The sequence below is a fragment of the Electrophorus electricus genome, chromosome 15, assembly GCF_041902795.1.
Source record: "Electrophorus electricus isolate QZ-2024a chromosome 15, ASM4190279v1, whole genome shotgun sequence".
NCBI classification, from domain to species: domain Eukaryota; kingdom Metazoa; phylum Chordata; class Actinopteri; order Gymnotiformes; family Gymnotidae; genus Electrophorus; species Electrophorus electricus.
In genome coordinates, this window is record NC_137511.1 from 3,810,793 (window position 1) to 3,827,676 (window position 16,884).

At 41.9% G+C, this 16,884-nt stretch overlaps 3 protein-coding genes across 12 annotated transcripts; 1 reads left to right on the forward strand and 2 right to left on the reverse strand.

Moving 5' to 3' along the window:
- The first annotated feature begins 61 nt into the window (after window positions 1-61).
- Window positions 62-4,377, forward strand: maff (MAF bZIP transcription factor F). 5 transcript variants are annotated; one of them, XM_081697746.1, is made up of 4 exons: window positions 62-282; window positions 971-1,159; window positions 1,709-1,765; window positions 1,978-4,377. In XM_081697746.1, exons 3-4 carry the CDS (start codon window positions 1,730-1,732, stop codon window positions 2,419-2,421), a joined length of 480 nt encoding a protein of 159 aa, XP_081553872.1. In that variant the 5' UTR covers window positions 62-282; window positions 971-1,159; window positions 1,709-1,729; the 3' UTR covers window positions 2,422-4,377. The 5 variants fall into 5 exon arrangements, with proteins under 5 accessions (XP_081553872.1, XP_081553871.1, XP_035389309.1 ...); XM_081697747.1 differs by having other exon boundaries at window positions 89-173; XM_081697745.1 differs by lacking the exon at window positions 971-1,159 and having other exon boundaries at window positions 62-443.
- tmem184ba (transmembrane protein 184ba) lies at window positions 4,130-12,273 on the reverse strand. 5 transcript variants are annotated; one of them, XM_027006015.3, is made up of 10 exons: window positions 11,919-12,273; window positions 10,720-10,986; window positions 10,188-10,353; window positions 7,790-7,880; window positions 7,581-7,656; window positions 7,399-7,490; window positions 7,099-7,268; window positions 6,820-7,014; window positions 6,407-6,424; window positions 4,130-6,308 (listed from the first exon to the last, which is right to left on the reverse strand). In XM_027006015.3, the coding sequence occupies exons 2-10, from the start codon at window positions 10,951-10,953 to the stop codon at window positions 6,079-6,081; spliced, it is 1,272 nt and encodes a 423-aa protein (XP_026861816.2). In that variant the 5' UTR covers window positions 10,954-10,986; window positions 11,919-12,273; the 3' UTR covers window positions 4,130-6,078. The 5 variants fall into 5 exon arrangements, with proteins under 5 accessions (XP_026861816.2, XP_035389308.1, XP_035389306.1 ...); XM_035533415.2 differs by having other exon boundaries at window positions 11,915-12,273; XM_027006014.3 differs by having other exon boundaries at window positions 5,730-6,308; window positions 10,720-10,953.
- Window positions 12,274-12,416: 143 nt separating this feature from the next.
- On the reverse strand, window positions 12,417-16,692 carry csnk1e (casein kinase 1, epsilon). Of its 2 annotated transcripts, none has more exons than XM_027005971.3 (11): window positions 16,453-16,692; window positions 15,715-15,810; window positions 15,458-15,568; window positions 15,207-15,355; window positions 14,773-15,001; window positions 14,487-14,657; window positions 14,196-14,344; window positions 13,886-14,087; window positions 13,595-13,731; window positions 13,398-13,466; window positions 12,417-13,260 (listed from the first exon to the last, which is right to left on the reverse strand). In XM_027005971.3, exons 2-10 carry the CDS (start codon window positions 15,788-15,790, stop codon window positions 13,434-13,436), a joined length of 1,257 nt encoding a protein of 418 aa, XP_026861772.1. In that variant the 5' UTR covers window positions 15,791-15,810; window positions 16,453-16,692; the 3' UTR covers window positions 12,417-13,260; window positions 13,398-13,433. The 2 variants fall into 2 exon arrangements, with proteins under 2 accessions (XP_026861772.1, XP_081553489.1); XM_081697363.1 differs by having other exon boundaries at window positions 13,595-13,766.
- Between the last annotated feature and the right edge of the window lie 192 nt (window positions 16,693-16,884).

The following is a 16,884-nucleotide window of genomic DNA, read 5'->3' on the forward strand; positions in this document are numbered from 1 at the left end:
CTGTGGGGGCGCCCAGGCCCCTCCCTCATTCTTCAACCCTTGCGTCATCGCGCGTTTTTTATGAATGAGAGGATCCCACGAACGGCGAGTGGCGGATTCCGGGAACAGGCGGAGAGCCGTGGCGCTCTTTAAAGTTGTAGAATCGCGTCAATATAGGTTTTCCGCTTTTAAAGGCGAGTAACGTCGACGAGTGTCTGTGACACGGCTACGATACGGGTGGAAAATATCAAGTAAACGCGAGCCAAGACATTTTCTTCGGCGTTTGTTTACAACATCGCTGGTGTGAGTTGCCCACCCCTTAATCCTGACTAGCTGACTAGCTATCTTGCTATCTGACGTAGGTTCGCTAGCTACACAGCTAACACGTCAAACGTGCCGGGCACGTCGTTGTTTTTCTTTTTTGTGTACATTATTTGGCATGTTAGAAGTCCTTCGATTGACTGGTAATTTGTTTGCCCGTTTTAGCGAATTAATTAGCTAGCTACGAAGCTAGTTTTGTTCGGTAGGTTATGCTGTGTTTACTAGCTAGCTGGCCAGTTAGCTGTAATAAAGGTACACGGTTCTGGTTTATTACCAGTCAGCCCTAGCTGGTTAAATGTTCACTACTGAAGGAGCAAACGCTACCGGGGACAGCGATGTGCACATGTCGGTGGTCTGCTGTCAATATAGCTGGGTTATTTGCGTCGATAAATTCAGTGCGCTAGCTGTATTTTGCTTACTTTGCTGTTGGATCCTATAACTAGCTAAAATAAAATGCAGAGAAAATGAAGGCCACAGTACGTTTCATTGATTGTAGATTATTAAAATGATACATTAACGTAACTTTTAAGTAAAAATCGTGTATTTTATCTAACATTTCCTTACTACCGTTGCTAGCATAGGCTAGTTTTCCTTATCTTGCCACTAGTGTCACTTGATGATAAACCATGTTTTCTTTTTCCTTTTTCTAATTTCCTTGTCAAATATACAGTGGGCTTTATTGACTAGACAGATAGTTCTCAACAGCGGTGGTAACACTTGCGTGTTCTTGCAAAACTGGGAAGCGTTAGGTGAACGATTATAGTCGCCGACTGCATTGTGACTTGACGCTAGTTGAGTAAATATACGGAGGCCGTTCGGACAAGAGTTGTGCTGAATCACCGTGACTCCAAGCCCAACGGTCGGTATAGACGTGCGCCCCGTGGTTCTACATACTGACATGATGCGTGTGTACCTCCCATGCTTTTCGTATTTGGTGAAACTTGGTCAGCAAAGCGCGGTGATTAATTTTGGCTTTGAGTTGGACTACTGACAGAAAACGGGGCCATTGAAATATTCCCAGCATTATGCAGTCTATGTGCGGATTCTCATTGTCTCTAGAGATGACATGAGAACCAGTGGCCGTATGTTTCAGCAGCTTTACTGCTATAAGAAACGCCCTGACAACTTGGTAGATTGTTACTTATCATAGACAATTGAGTGTGTTGGTATGCCTGAACAGTGTTAAATTTGCTTATACATTTTTATGCTAGGTAAAAAAACATATTTGGTCTGTCATGAATTTATCTGAAACCGGTGGCAATCCTTGATTGTTGTCATCTCAGGGCACTTTCTCTAGTAATAGACTAGTCCTGGGTTTAAAAGTAGTGAGCATTCTCTGTTGTAACTTTGAGCCTTATTATATTCTGCCTGTGAGGTTCAAGTGCACCTTTTAACTTGATATTTACAGGCTTCAGAAAAACAAAACACAATGACATCAGATGGCAGAGCCAGCAAAGCCCTCAAGGTAACAGACATTCTCTCCATTTATGGATTGCTCTGTCATCATGTTTTTCAGATTTGACTAATGCACTATTTCTTTACAGTCACATACAGGTTCTTTACAGAAAAGTGCCTGTTTTGTGAAACAAAGGTTTTCATGGCACATAGATGTGGCACCTGTATGTCTATTTTCTTAAAGAATCGGTCATCATTTCTGTTATTGTGTCCTTTTTGCAGGTGAAGAGGGAGTGTGGAGAGAATGTTCCCGTGCTGTCCGATAGTCAGCTTATGTCCCTGTCGGTGCGTGAGCTGAACCTGCACCTGCGCGGCTTGTCGAGGGAGGAGATCCAGAAGCTTAAGCAGAGGCGGCGCACGCTGAAGAACCGTGGCTATGCAGCCAGCTGCCGGGTGAAGCGTGTGTCGCAGCGTGAGGCTCTCGAGCAGCAGAAGAAGGAGCTGCAGCGAGAGGTGGAGCGGCTGGGCGCCGAGAATGCTGGTATGCGCCGGGAGCTGGAGGGCCTGGGTGCCCGGCTAGCCGCCCTGCAGCGCTTCGCCCTGGGTCTGGAGTCTGGAGGGAGTGGCCTCCTGGCCACGGCCCCCCGCCTCAACACAGCCTCCGTTATCACAATTGTGAAGAGCCCCCAGCAGGGCCACGCCCCCAGAGAGCAAGAGGCAGCCTAAGGGTCATTCATTCTGGCAATATGCACATACACACACACACACACACACGCGCGCGTGCACACACACACACACACACACACACACACACACACACACACACACACACACACACGTGTGTGCATATATATATATGCATATATATATATGCATATATATATATGCATATATATATATATGCATATATATATATATATATATATATATATATATATATATATATATATATATATACACGCAAAGCGTAAAGGTACACAACATGCTACAAGATGCAACAGACCAGATGCAACAAGTGGACCATTTTAGCTGGACCAGAAGTGAATCCCTGGTGACTGGCAAACATTTCAGATAAGAAATTATTTAATAGCTCTGTCACTGAAGTCAGCTATATTGTTTGTTTCCCTCTCCCCTCTTCTCTTACTATTCCGTGTATATTATTCCACCATCTTACGCCACTGGTGCAGTTTATTCACAGTGTGTTTGTGAATTCCACTAATTTGTAAACATCCTATAGGCTGGTCTGTATCCCACTATGCCTCAAGTTAATGATAGTACAGTGCATAATATTTGTTATGCCTCTGTTAAAAGTATAATTGGGTTTTTGGAGCAAAATATTATTTGACGTGGATCTCCTGGTTTATGGTTAACCATTTATACTGAATTTAGCCAGTATAAGCAAGATTTGATTATTGTTGGTCTGTTTACATGTGGTTTAGATTGAAGACATACTGATTAGCTACATGGTTTTGGTCTAACATTAGTATGTAGTCTGTACAGGTCTTCTTTACTGGAGTAATGACTTATCTGATTGACTTATCTTTGACTACCAACTTTTTATAAGTTGGAAAATTTGCTGGAAAATGCTCTTTAATTAGAATAATGGAACAGACCAGTAGAATGCCATGTCAATGCAAGTTTCTTTATACATTCCTATATATTTGTTATTTTAAATACCTAATCTGCAACATCAAGATTTATTTAATCTGTATTTAAGATGAAGACCTTAAAGCTAATGAGTGCTGTGATTTTACTTCCAAATATTGCTTATGTGTGACTAGTTTGGGGATATTTGTGTCTGATTATTGTAATGGATGATTTTTTGTAGGGTTCACTGTTTTATTGAGCAGTTTAGCCATGCTGGTGTTTCCCCATTCTGGTTCTGGAGTGCCCCTGTTCTACACGGTATTGCAACGCGTCTGCTTTAACGTTGCCTGTTTTAAACTTATGTCAGGTTTGTTAGTAAGATGATGAGTTGAATCAGGTATTTTAGGAAAACAGTGAAATATGCAGGGGGGGGGGGTTCTGTATCGAGGACTGGGGGACACCAAGCTATACCTAGGGATAAGGCCCTTTTACTGGAAAATGATTCAGTATCTGTGAAGGTCCTGTTTGTACTAGTACAGTGGTTTGTTTTTAATGGTATTTTTGTATTTAAGCATAGAATGATTGGTATTTATAATGACAATGTACAGCAGGAAGTTTAAGGAGTATCATATGAGAGGAGCGAGAATAGATGAGGGGCAAAAGACAGGAAGAAGGCAGGAAGGCAGGAGACTTGTAAGAAGGTCCACAGAGGAGAGAAAGGTGTGTCCTGGAAGTGCCAGAAGGAACATGGCTTGTGGCTATATGTGATATCAACCCATGGTTGACAGATTGCCAACTATTAGCCTTACTAACTCCAGAAAAAAATAAGTAATATGCTGTAGAAGAATTGATATTTGTAGAATGAACCATTTTTATTGCTGATTCCCATTAAACATATCTGTTTCACTGTTAATATCAACAGGCCCTTGACTTGGGTAATATCACACTCATTGTGCTTTGTTTCTAAACATGCTGGATGTTTTGTGACATAGCAAAACACAAGTCTTGTTTGTATTTATTACCTGTATTTTTCTATGGTAAAGTAAATATATTGTCTATTTTATACCATTAATTGAAATAAATGTATATATTGTACATACATTTGTGTGTGCTCATTAAAAGAAAATGAGGCAGTAAAAACAGGTGACCAAATATCTATTTTTACAGACAAAACCCTTATTTTTATTTTGTAACTTTGTTGGACATCCTAAGTAAAAATAGAAGCATGATCTGTTAAAGAATAATATACAATAGCATTAAAAATGTAAAAATAAAGAGTTTGAGTCCTACAATTGCTATTACTTGGTGCCTTTAAATATTTTCTAGTAATGTTATATGGGGTTCTCTCTGTGACATTTAAAAATAATTTTGAGATTAGCTTTCAAAAGTGTGTATAACAAACAACAAAGACTGCAAATGACCTGAATTGACTGCCCTCTGAATAGAGCATCATGTTAAATATGGCAGCACCTTTGGAACACTGGGACCTGTTTTAATGTATAAATAGATATTTTCAGAAAGTATTAAACACACCAAAAGCTAAATAAACGTTAAGTACCACAAATGCTTATGCTTGGCTGATGTAGACAGAGATTTTTACTGGCCTCTTCTGTAGAAATATAAGAATTAAATATTTTACTCCTGCATTCTGAAGGAACAATAAGGCCCAGAATTAGACCCCAGCTGGGCTGTAATGGTATAGTGCTGCCAACAGGAGAGAGTGACACAGCACAAGCGAGAAGAATGGAAAATATCAACGTCGCCCTCTGCAAAACTTGTGTGAAATATTGTAGAAGTGGAAATAATGAAGAAGCCTACCATAACTGGTTCATTTTCCATCAAAAACATTTATATCATAATTTATGCCATGTAATTAAAATATATTGGGGATTTACATTAGATTATTTTTGTGACTAAGCAGCATTAAATAAATCCTACACTACACCACATATCTATAACACATCTAACCCAGATAGTGGGTTTAACGTAGCGTTCTACTGTCCGACAGACTTATGAAAGCCTGTGCTATTCTCTAGCCGTGAGTAATGCCCCAGTTAATCCAGTCTGCCCTACAATCCAGTCTGAGCACTCACCCTTATGGGAGTGAAGAGCAGGTTTCACTTCATTTGTAACTGTACCATCAACTGCTGCTCTCCTAACATCCTCCTCTGTCCCTAGCACAGCAGCCAGAATGAGACCACATTCAAGACAGCTGTCACATGCTGTTAGATCAGAGCACACGGCAGAATCTGTACATCACACTGCAGAATCTGTAAACACTGTCGGTCTGACACAAAACTGAGCTTAAACATAGCAAGCAAGGTTTATGTTTGTTTGTTAAATATCACTTAAATGTGGTGGCAGTAGATTTATAAATTTAGTTATACTGGGATTTTGGTTTCTCTTTATGGGTGAACACAACCAGAAAGAACCCAAAGTCATAACAGTTCAAGTATAAAAGCGGACAAATGCTCATAGCCATTTATTAAGATATAAATATTGCCTAAAAATTATTCATGACTTTAAAATATAGTTAGGTTATATATCCCCTAAACTAAACAACTTGCAAGGCAGAGCATACCAAACTGCTCTCTAAACTCTCATTGTTTTACTAGGTCAACAACAAGTAGCAATAAATCTAATATTCTAGCAATTTTCAACATGTGAATCATTAGACTAGTTGCCATATCCTGTAATGATATGGCCTTAAGATAACCAGCCACACCAAACCACTATGCCACTGCAGCACAGAATCCACCGTACATATTTGGATGTCTAAAGGCGGCTATGGTTGAGTTAAAACTCGTCATCAGAGCTAAGCAGGAGGGTTTTCTCGTTGTCTCTGGCACTGAGCGAGCTATGGTTCCGGGACAGAGGCGGTGCAGGGCCGCCCTGTTCCAGGGTGGATTGCTGGGTGTACTGCTGATAGGCTGGCGAGAAGTTGTGGATGGCATCCTGAACCATGTCCCCAGGGTTCATAGTCTCCTTAAGGCTGCTCGAGATGCTCTTCATAGGGGCTGAGCGTCCTGGGAGAAAAGTTAAGAGAGAAACAAGAAATAAGAATGGACATAGCAGAGAGATTACAAGCCCAGCGACACAACATGCATATAGACTGTAGGCCTACCGTATGTTTGAGCAGGACCTTTAGGCAGCATGAAAGGGAAGAAGAACCGACGGACCCAAAGAGAGTGCCGCACCAGAGGAAGAGAAGTTTGGGAAGGGGTGACCAGGCAAGCAACCAGCAAGCGAGTGCCGAGAGTCGAGAAGGAGCAGAAATAAAAGGGGTAAAAATTAACATTGATGGACGGAACAAAGTGGGCGTAAGACAGAAGGGATGGAAGAGAAGTGTTTAAAAAAAAAAAAAGGAAGAGGAAGGAAGAAGAGAGTAAGCCAATCAGAAGAAAGGAGCTGTGGCAGAAGTTCCACAGAGAGGATTCTTGAATCAAAGTGATCTAAACAATGAAAAGCAGTGCAAAAGAGCTCAGTGATGGCTCTAAAAACCAAGGCTGGCGTTGCCAACTCCTGCCTCCACCTCACCCTGAGAGTCTAGCCGCTTGTCCGCGTAGACTTTGTAGGTAAAGGCGTGGCGCAGGGCCAGTGCTGCAAAGAACATCTCGACGCAGACGATGAAGTTCTGATAACCGGCCGCCACGGTGCCCTCGCCGACCGACACCTCTGGCGAGCTGATCTGTGGGATGGCGCCGCACTTCTCCAGGATGGCCAGGAGCATACCTGGAGAGGCGATAGGAGCAAAGTGGGTGGAAGACACCAGTCTCCCACGAGCGAGAAGGTGAGGGAGGAAAAACACCGACTCACCTTGCCAAAAGGAGAGGAAGATGACGGATTTGACCATGAAAAACTTGAGCACGGGACTGTAGGGGCTGAGTAGGTCTCGCGTAGCAAAGTAGAAAAGGAAGAGGGCGTAGAGGGACAGGCTGACAGAGACATTGTAGATGATGGTCACATAAAGGTAACCGCTGGCTACACTGTAACAGGAGGAACAGAGGGCAGGAAGTGTGAGTGAGCCAGGGTATTTTTTAAAATGGAGACTGTATTTGCCTTTTTATTTTTTTTCTGTGTGATTGTGCGTTATGGTATTTGAATAAGACCACGTACTTGAAGTCTCCATCCCGATATTTCCCAAAGGCCTGCAAGATGACGGTGACCGCAGCCATCAGAGGTTTTACTACACAGAACTGCAGCGTGGCCTGAGGGCAGCAGTGGGGTTGAAGGTCACTGTAATCAGCTAAAATGTTTATTAAATGCATTTTAAAACCAGAGAGAAAATACAGACTAACCTGTTTGCAGAATCTGAGGAAGCCAATGGAGTACGTTTTGGACCAAAGGCAGCAAGTCCCATACACACAGCTGGACCTTCATCAAAGGAAACATTATATACTGGAGAGAAAGCCTTTGCCTGATGTTACACACACAGAACTGGCCTCTCAATTGCAACACACTGGCTCGTAACAAAAAGCAACAGAATTTGAGAGGGTGCAAGACTCACTCGATAGGCTTCCCTCTGATCTCCGCCATGATGGCGCTCTCGCCTCCCAGGTACTCATAACAAAGGCTCAGGAAGTTGTAGATCACAAATGCTGAATTGAGAAGCAAAGAAAGTGAGAGAGACACAATTCCACATTAGCGCAATCTACAAGTAAACAATGCTTAGAAATCTGGTGGGAGATCTCGCTATATATACACATACACACACACACCTGTTTTTGTTTATGCTTCAATAACTCTTCTAGGAATCTGACCTTTGATGTTTCTGTTATAGTTAGCATCGGATTCTATATGCGCAGAACTCTTGTGAAGATGGCACTGACTGTATTTACCCTAGCGATGTGGAAGGGCTGAGAGTAGAGAGGTGAACAGCAAGAGAGTCCTTTTATGGTCGGATACTGTTCGGTTAGAGCAGACCTTGTTCTTTGAATACTCTTGAATACCTTGTTCTTTGAATGCCTGTGTGTCTCGCTTCTGTACTATTTCTGTAACTACAGGATGAGTCTGTCAGCCACTAGATCGAATGTCTGCTTAAGCTGGAGCAGACAGACACCCAATGGCCCCAGTTTGCATATGGCACTTTAATGCGTGATGACTGTTAGTGAATTACATATGAATGCATAACGTTCGGAGAGGGTCATTTGTTTCTTAATGGCCATTGCCATATTTTAATCTTCTGCCCATGTGTGTTAAATTTATAACTGAAGTCTTCCCTCACCCATTGTGTGCACCATGATTTTGAGTACAAGACGGTTGCTTTAGCAGAGCAATTAAAGTGCGAGACAAAGAGTTCACACCAGAACAGAAATAGCCTTTTTAACTTATGAGGTTACTGATCTAGATCATAAATTAAAATATGCGTTTTTTTTCTGGAACCAAACCCAGAATTCATCTTCTAGCTACATTTCTGAAAGCAATTACCAAACCTAAGCCAACATCACATTTATTGACACCTAATCTTTCACACAAAGCTGGACACACTTCATTCATATAAACATGGAAATCTATAATGTGCGTTATCTCTGCCGCTTGAATGTAAACAATTACATGATATATGATATAATATGACTATCATTTGTAAATTAAAAATTTTTGCAGGTAAGATTTAGAAGTGAAAATACAATTAAAAAGTTGAATTCCACAAATATTTCAAAATACCCATTAGCCAATCAAAATGTTATTTGGAATACACATTTACTAAAGAGGAAGTATCATCATCATACAGTCAGTCATTCTAAACACAAATTAATTGTGACATGAATAATCAAGAGAAAACATCTCTGCTTCCCACATGGCGTTTGCCTCTTCGTCCTGCTAATCCAACTCATGACAACGTCATGCATCCCCTGCTGTCTATATGAGGCCCAATAATATGCACAACATGGAGGAGCAGGGCTCTCCCAACCATTAAGTGAACACAGCAGCCTCACCACTATGTCCGCTACACCGTCCCTGCCCCCTGGGTTCAATTTGCCCTTGTCTTATGGTCTGTTAGTGTATATTATATTACATTACACACACCCACCCACCCACACACCCACCCACACACACACACACACACACACACACCCACCCACCCACCAGCAATTCTCAGGGGACAGGGCTGCCCGTGTGGTTGGCCGCCACTGTGTGGCGAGGCAGACAGCAAAAGAGCGCAGCTGACGCACTTGTTAATGCAGACAGATTTTCTGTCTCACCTTCTACAGACACACCCCTCAACAGGGGTGGGTGTCTGTCTGTCTCTCTCCCTCAACCCCCCTCCCCCTATGTATGGGAACACTACCCCTCTGACAGCAAGGATGACTTCATCTTACAGATCTGGTCACCTGGCCATTCAAACAATGTCAAGCCAAAGACAAGATTATTGAAAACGTATCAATATTATTTCAGAGAAAGCAGTTTTAAGGTAAGGATGGCAGGAACTAAGTGTATAATAATAAAATTAATTTCAGTATTATACCACTCACTGTGAGCCTTAAATGGCACTTCTAAACCAGCTATAGAGAAAAATGGATTTAATCAGAAATTTAATAGAATTTTCTTTTAACGTTATTTCAATTTAAAATTAATTTACTCCATTGCTGTTCTAATAATGAACTAGACTGATGTCAAAGCGCAAGTCCATTCATTTATCCATGAGCCAGTTACTCTGTAGCCCCTACATAAAGGCTAGCTAAACACTGTTGCTATGAAACAGGCGTCACTCGCAAAGTATTCTCAGCAGACCAAGAACAACATGAGAACAAATAGGCATCAGGCCTTAGAGTCAGGCTCTGAGCACAAACTGCAGTCTAATATAAAGTCTAACAACCGTGGAAAACCACACAAACCTGGGGGCTCTCGAGTTTGCCACAATCTCCACACGAGTTTCAAACAGCACAAACACAGCTGAACCTTACCCTCATAGCAATCCCTGACAGTGTCGAAGTAGACATAGTACTGGTCGTTGGTAAAGAAGAGGAGGCTCAGCCAAGAGTCAAAGGCATAAATGGGCACGATGAAGAGGATGCGCACTATGTGTCTCTGCTCGTTCGGAGAGCTGTAGTAGCGCAAGTGCATGTAGATCTGAAAGGGAGAACGGTGTGTATGTTCACATTCACAATCTAAATCAATCCAGCAGGTGACTTACTTTATTAGACTTAAAAGCTGTATTTTTTTTGGTTTGACAATCAATCAATACAAACAGTTATTGACCTTACCATTCTACATTCATTTTTACAATAACTGTCCACTTTTATCACGGTAAACCTAATTTCAACCTGATACAAAATAAACTGATTATAAAAATTGAAAATTATATACTTCAATTGTTGTGTCTTCATTTCTATAAAGAAGAGGATTAGGTTTCTGTTATACACATATAAAAATGTCTTTTAACTTAAAAGACTAAGTCCTCATTAATTAAGGAAGATAATAAAGGCAGACATTTACCTGGTGACAGGTGAACAGCAGTGCCGTCCACACAAAGAAACCAGACAGAGCTTGCGCTGTTCTGGTCATGAGGAAGATGGGTTGCTCAGGCATGAGCAGTGGGGCCTCGGGCAACAAGGAGATGTTTGGCCCAGCGGGGGCCACGGTGGCTGGGGACCCTGGGGCCATCACAGCTACCGAGTCCTGCCCAAAGAGCTCTGACAAGGGCACGTCACGCGTCCAAAGCATGTACATCTGAAGTGCCGCAGAGAGAACTTTAACCTTCCCCTTCCAATAGTGTGGTAATGCGAGCACATAAAACAGCATGTCAGGTGCCATAAAAGCTGTGAGGGGCCTCACCTGACTCAGGTAAAAACATTTAGAACACTTGAAAATAAAAAAGTGGAGCACTTAAAAGAAATCACTGAAACCAGACATAAATAAATATGTTAGCAAAGCACTAGAGTGCCCTTAACCAGATTAAAGTGCCTGGCATATCTAACAAACGAGGACCATGAATAAAATATGACTGATTCACACTAGAAACTGGCTAACTGCACTGAACAGATGAGATGGGTCTTTAAATATGGGCGTCACTGGAAGGAATGGAACCAGTGTCACATAGCAGCGAGTCATATATTATTATGTATGCAAATATGGATTTTTCTCTAGAATGTCACTTTCAATCTCTTACAGTATTTCGTAAGGAAATACATATCACAGTTTAGACAACTGACAACAGTGAATGGTGGCAAATTCTGAGATGAAAATAAGAGTGCACCTAGAGCACTGAAAATAACATTGGCATTACTGACTGATTAATTAAGAACATGGGTACACCAAAGTCTTTAATGTTCAAAATATCAACTGCCCGTTTGTTCAGAGTAGTTTGGCAGTTCATAAAAAGAAACACAGTTTGGTATAGGCAATACAAAGTCCATTCAAGATAGATTCAAATGCATTCATTGATATTTATGGCGGATTGGATCAATGGCTGGCTCACTCCGGTTACAGACTCTTTTTTTCTCTCTACGACTCAACTCTTTAATATAAAACTATCAACATACATGTATATCCAGTTTATATGCTAGTCACTTACATACATAAACATATGACAGGACAAAGTGTATCAATCAATAGTTCGCAAAACTTACCTTGTTTTCCGAATCGCTAAAAAGTCCACAGTAAAACATATTTGTTAATGAAAGAGATTTACCTACCAAATGCAGTAACGTTATTCCGTAAAACCAATTGTGCAGGAGACCAACGACGATAACAGAAGATATTTGTCCTTAATTCCTCAAAGCCATCGCTGCCCCCCGCCATCCATGTTTCTCTTCCAGCACCGAAAGCTCTGCGCGCAACTCTTTTCAGTCCTAAATAGTGCCATGAAGTAACTACACTACGCAAACTGCATGCTATTATTCAGAATTATACTTTATGACTGCTTTCAGAGTTCGCGCCTCAGATTCTGTAATATAAACGCTACTGAAGAACACTGTACGTACTCTCCGGAGGGGATTATACAGTTGTGCAAAGATAAAACGGCGAAGTCGCAGGGACCGAAGGCGTAAAGCCAGCGACAACAAAAGCACTTTCCCCAAAATGGTTGAAGTCTACACGACCTTTCAATATAAAAGTCTGTCTTGTATCACAACCAACCGCTTAATTCCTTTAATTCTGTACGTTTTCCAGAGCAACTCAGTTCACGTATAATATTAAGGACATATTCGTTTATTTCTAAATCAGGGTACCATGGCTAAACATGCCAGTACAGAACTCTTTAGATTAAATCTAGTTCTATATGCCATATAATTCTATTGATTTGACATAAAGACACATTGGCCAGTAGCAATGCTTGGGAGGTTATTTAGATTTTTAAATTGGTTGACATTGGTTGACCCCTGGTATTCTTAACATCTTGGTTAATTTCAGTGTTTTCCATGCTATGCAAATACAGAAAATTTCTTCAGTGTTTCATTGAATGATTAGTCCATCCTTCACCTAACGAAGCAATCATTAAATCCAATTGAACACACTATTAGTTTCTTAACTTGTTCATACAATATGTCAAAACATAAAAAGATGTTTTCCACTATACCATCTACATTAGCATGTATGACAACATACAACAATTTTGTGGGCATTAAAGTGTGCGAGTGATACATTTATTTGGACTCACACTTAATAAACAATCAGATTTAACTTTGCAGTCCAAAAAGTTATTCCATATCTTTCCCAGTATCAGTACGTCAGACCACACAGGAATAACAGTCAAGTTGTGGCCAAAGGTCCTCATATCCAGTAATCATGTATCTGCCTGAGGCTTGTGATCCAAACTCCTGTTGTCCACAGTTCAATCATGCCTCTTCATCTTTTGAGACTATTCAAACCCCCAGTAACTTTCAGCACTTCAGAGTAGTCATATAGGGAAACTCTTTGTCCAGTGCAACAGAGTGGCCACATACTTTCTCCTCTTATGCCCAACTTCTGCTTCTTTGCCCCACTGATTTATATAGAAAGATGAATACAAATGCTTTAGGGGAGTTGTTTGTTGAAATCCTAAACAAAACCCATAAGAACACATTTTAGCTAAAGTGAAAATTTGAAAAACAAATTTGAAAACTTTGCATATTATTGCTTTTATTTTAAACACAGTGAAACACTACAATTATGGCAAGTGCTTTTTTAGAACTTACCTCCTAAAAAAGAAAAAATGACCGAAGTTTTCAAGCTCATTTCCCCATGTGCTCAAATGGCACACTGACCTGAGGAAAAGAGATTGTGTAGACCAAGAAGAGAGAGAGAGAGAGAGAGAGAGAGAGAAAGAAGTTCAAACCAGAGAAAAGCTAGGATGAGTGAAGCAGTCCAAATACTGAAGGTTCGAGGCATGAACCTGTGGTGGGGTGATGCGAATCTGATCATGGCGCAGTGGGAGATCAGGGGAGGCGTTGGCAGGAGCGCCCCGGTGTAGACGCAGACACACTCTCCTCTCCCGCTCAGCTCCTCGCCCTGCTCTGGGAGACGCATTCCCTGAAACCAAACACACCACACACCACGATGTGGCTCTGCAAACAACGTGCGAGATCTCCCATTAGGGAGCAAACCAGATCCTTATAATTCAACGTCCTTTTTTAAAAAAAAGGAGAATGTCCCCGTTTCGGCTCGCATGAGCTTCAGAGCTCACCAGATTGAGGCACGCGTGAGGCAGGGCCGGAGCTGGTCGGGTCCGGACCGTTGCGGACTCTGTTCGGTGCTTGGAGGTTAGGGCCAGAGGGCAACGCACGCGCAGCAGAGCCTTGAGGTGCGCCTCCGGTTCTCTCATCCCGCTCTTCTGCTTCACCTCCTCTCTGCTCCTTCTCTTTCTCTTCTGCTGTCCTGCTAGATCCCTATAACCGCCACAAACAAACAGAAAAGGATCAAATCTAAACCTGACATGACGGCCACCCGTAGCATTTGTTCAAAGTCAGTGTTATTTCCAAAACAGAATGGCGTACAAATTTCAGCATGTTCCAGTCAAACACATAGTCGTAGGAGAAACCCTGTCTGTGGAAGAGATTTCTGAACAGCTGTCTCAGGTAGGAGTAATCAGGTTTGTCATCGAATCGCAGGGAGCGGCAGAAGTTCATGTATGTGGAGAATTCAGCTGTACACAGGTATAAAAGAGAAGATTAGAGTGTTATAAAAGACGCAGTAACAAAAGAGACACAGATGAACTTACAGAGATCAGAGACAGGCATCTTCACAGGGCAATGAATGAAAGCAGTCCTGCTTGTCCTTCTACTCACATGGATAGCCCTTGCAAAGCACCTCAATAGGGGTTGACATCTTCTTTTCACTAATGCGCTCATACTTCTGTCGTTTTGTGGCAGCCTTCAGGCCTTGCCAAGGCAACGAGCCCAGGTTAAAGTACATGAGCACATAGCCAAGAGACTCCAGGTCATCCCGCCGAGACTGCTCTGTGGGAATAGTTTATACACATATGTTGGTGAACATAACAGCCACAATTTTCAACCCATTTCTGTAGTTTCAGATCCACCACATCTACCATTACTGGCCCTACCACCCTCTTACCAATGCCCAGATGAGTGTTAATGGAGGCATAGCGGGCAGTGCCCGTCAGGTTCTTGTTCTCGCGGTAGGGAATGTGCTGATGTGTGCGGGCATCCCGGTACTTCTTGGCCAGGCCAAAGTCTATGATGTAGACCAGGTTGCCCTTCTTGCCGAGACCCATCAGGAAATTGTCAGGTTTGATGTCTCTGTGAATGAAGTTCTTTGAGTGGATGTACTCAATGCGACTGATCTGGAGAGAGCAGGCAAAGATCAACCTCAGTACATAAGAAGGTGAAAAAAAAATACAATTTACAAAAGTGAGTAGTACATCACATACATTCAACAGAAACTTAATGCAATTGATTTTTTTTTTTTTATTGAAGTGTTGTAGAATCACTCCCAATGGAAAATATTTCTCATAGGTTTTCAGCACTTGACTAGTGATATCTTTTTACCATCTGGTCTGCCAGCAACAGCACAGTCTTAAGGGTGAACTTCCTGGAGCAGAAGTTGAACAGATCTTCAAGACTGGGCCCAAGGAGTTCCATCACCATCACATTATAATCACCTTCCGCACCACACCACTTGATTGACGGAATACCCACTGACAATGAAAAAAGGAACTTAAGACAAAACAAAACAACCTTTCTTTAATGCATCTTCTTGATGCAAAAATGAAATGTGATCAGCATGACTAAAGTCCCACCTCCTCCCTGCATCATCTTGTAGAACTTGCTCTCAATGTGCAGCTGGGGATGCTTAGTCTTCACACTTTCCAGCTTGATAGCCACCTCCTCCCCTGAAGTAATATTTGCACCTGACAAGAAGGATGCGTGGGGACATGTTCAGCATCAGGGATTAAAATGCCTTGCAAAACAAGTAGTAAAACGGATTGAATTGAAAACTTGAATATTTGTGTAATCAAACACAGCAGCAAAACAATTACAACAGCAAGTAAGTTACCAAGGTAGATGTCCCCAAAAGAGCCACTTCCAATTTTTCGCCCCAGGCGATATTTATTTCCAACACGCAATTCCATGATTTCTTTCTAAAGGTTGCCTGCATGAACACAAAATTAGTAACATTTGTTAGTTGTCAAAATGGTTTCCTGAGTAGGTTTATTAGCAACCTGAGACCAAAGCATGCAGAGCCATATTACAAAATAGATTTTAACTGGTTGACCACTATAATACTTTATGCACAAATGACTTGGCCGTAAAAAAGCACAGAGCCTATTTATGATCACATAAATTGCTAACGTACATAGGAACAGTGAAGTATCACCAATACTTTATCTAATTCTTGGTCAGGCTCAAATGCAAGCTGCTAGCTGCTGCTGAACTATTAAATGAGAATGATTTGATATAGATCATCATAGCTATTCTAGCCGTATGTACACCTAATCGGTACGAGCTCGATTTGAAGAGGTGCGCAAAATGATGAGGGATGTGGTGTAGAAGGCTTTTCCTTCGCTGGTATGTTACAGCGTTTGCATAACTACAGCGGCGAAACACCAGCAGGCCACACTAGAGGAAACGATTGTTTGCTGCCGATTTTGTTGCAGCCGCACCCAAGACCTTGTTGACTCCAGGGGCACCTCTAACACCCAGTAGCGACGTTTTTTTTGTCGCCGAGGACGATGAAATGAATACTCTATACCTACGTCCCGCTTTGACCTTAAATCAGGCACATCTTCCCTACCTGATATGAGGTTGATGAAGACGAGGCGCTGGTCGACGGACTTGCGGTGGTAAGACAGGACCCTGGACAGCGAAGGGTATAAGCGTAATTTTGGACGTCTCATTCCAAACCTATAATGAATACTGCGCTTTGCGTAAGAATTCCTAAACCCTTGATTCTTAAATTCTAGCACTTGGATTGACCTACTTGCATTAGCAAGCTACCTCCCTCCCTTGTTTGTATCCCAGCGCACTTCTGACAAAAATGATGTCATTCATAAACTACCAGAAGGACCCGGATCACTTCAAGGGGCCGCTCCATGGAATCAGTTTGCTCCTGGGTACCTAAAACCCGGCCAAACGGCGCTAAAATACTTTAGTCACCAACATTACTATTTCACATTTGGCCACCCCTTTATAAATGCGTAAATATAGTTTACTGTTATTTAATACA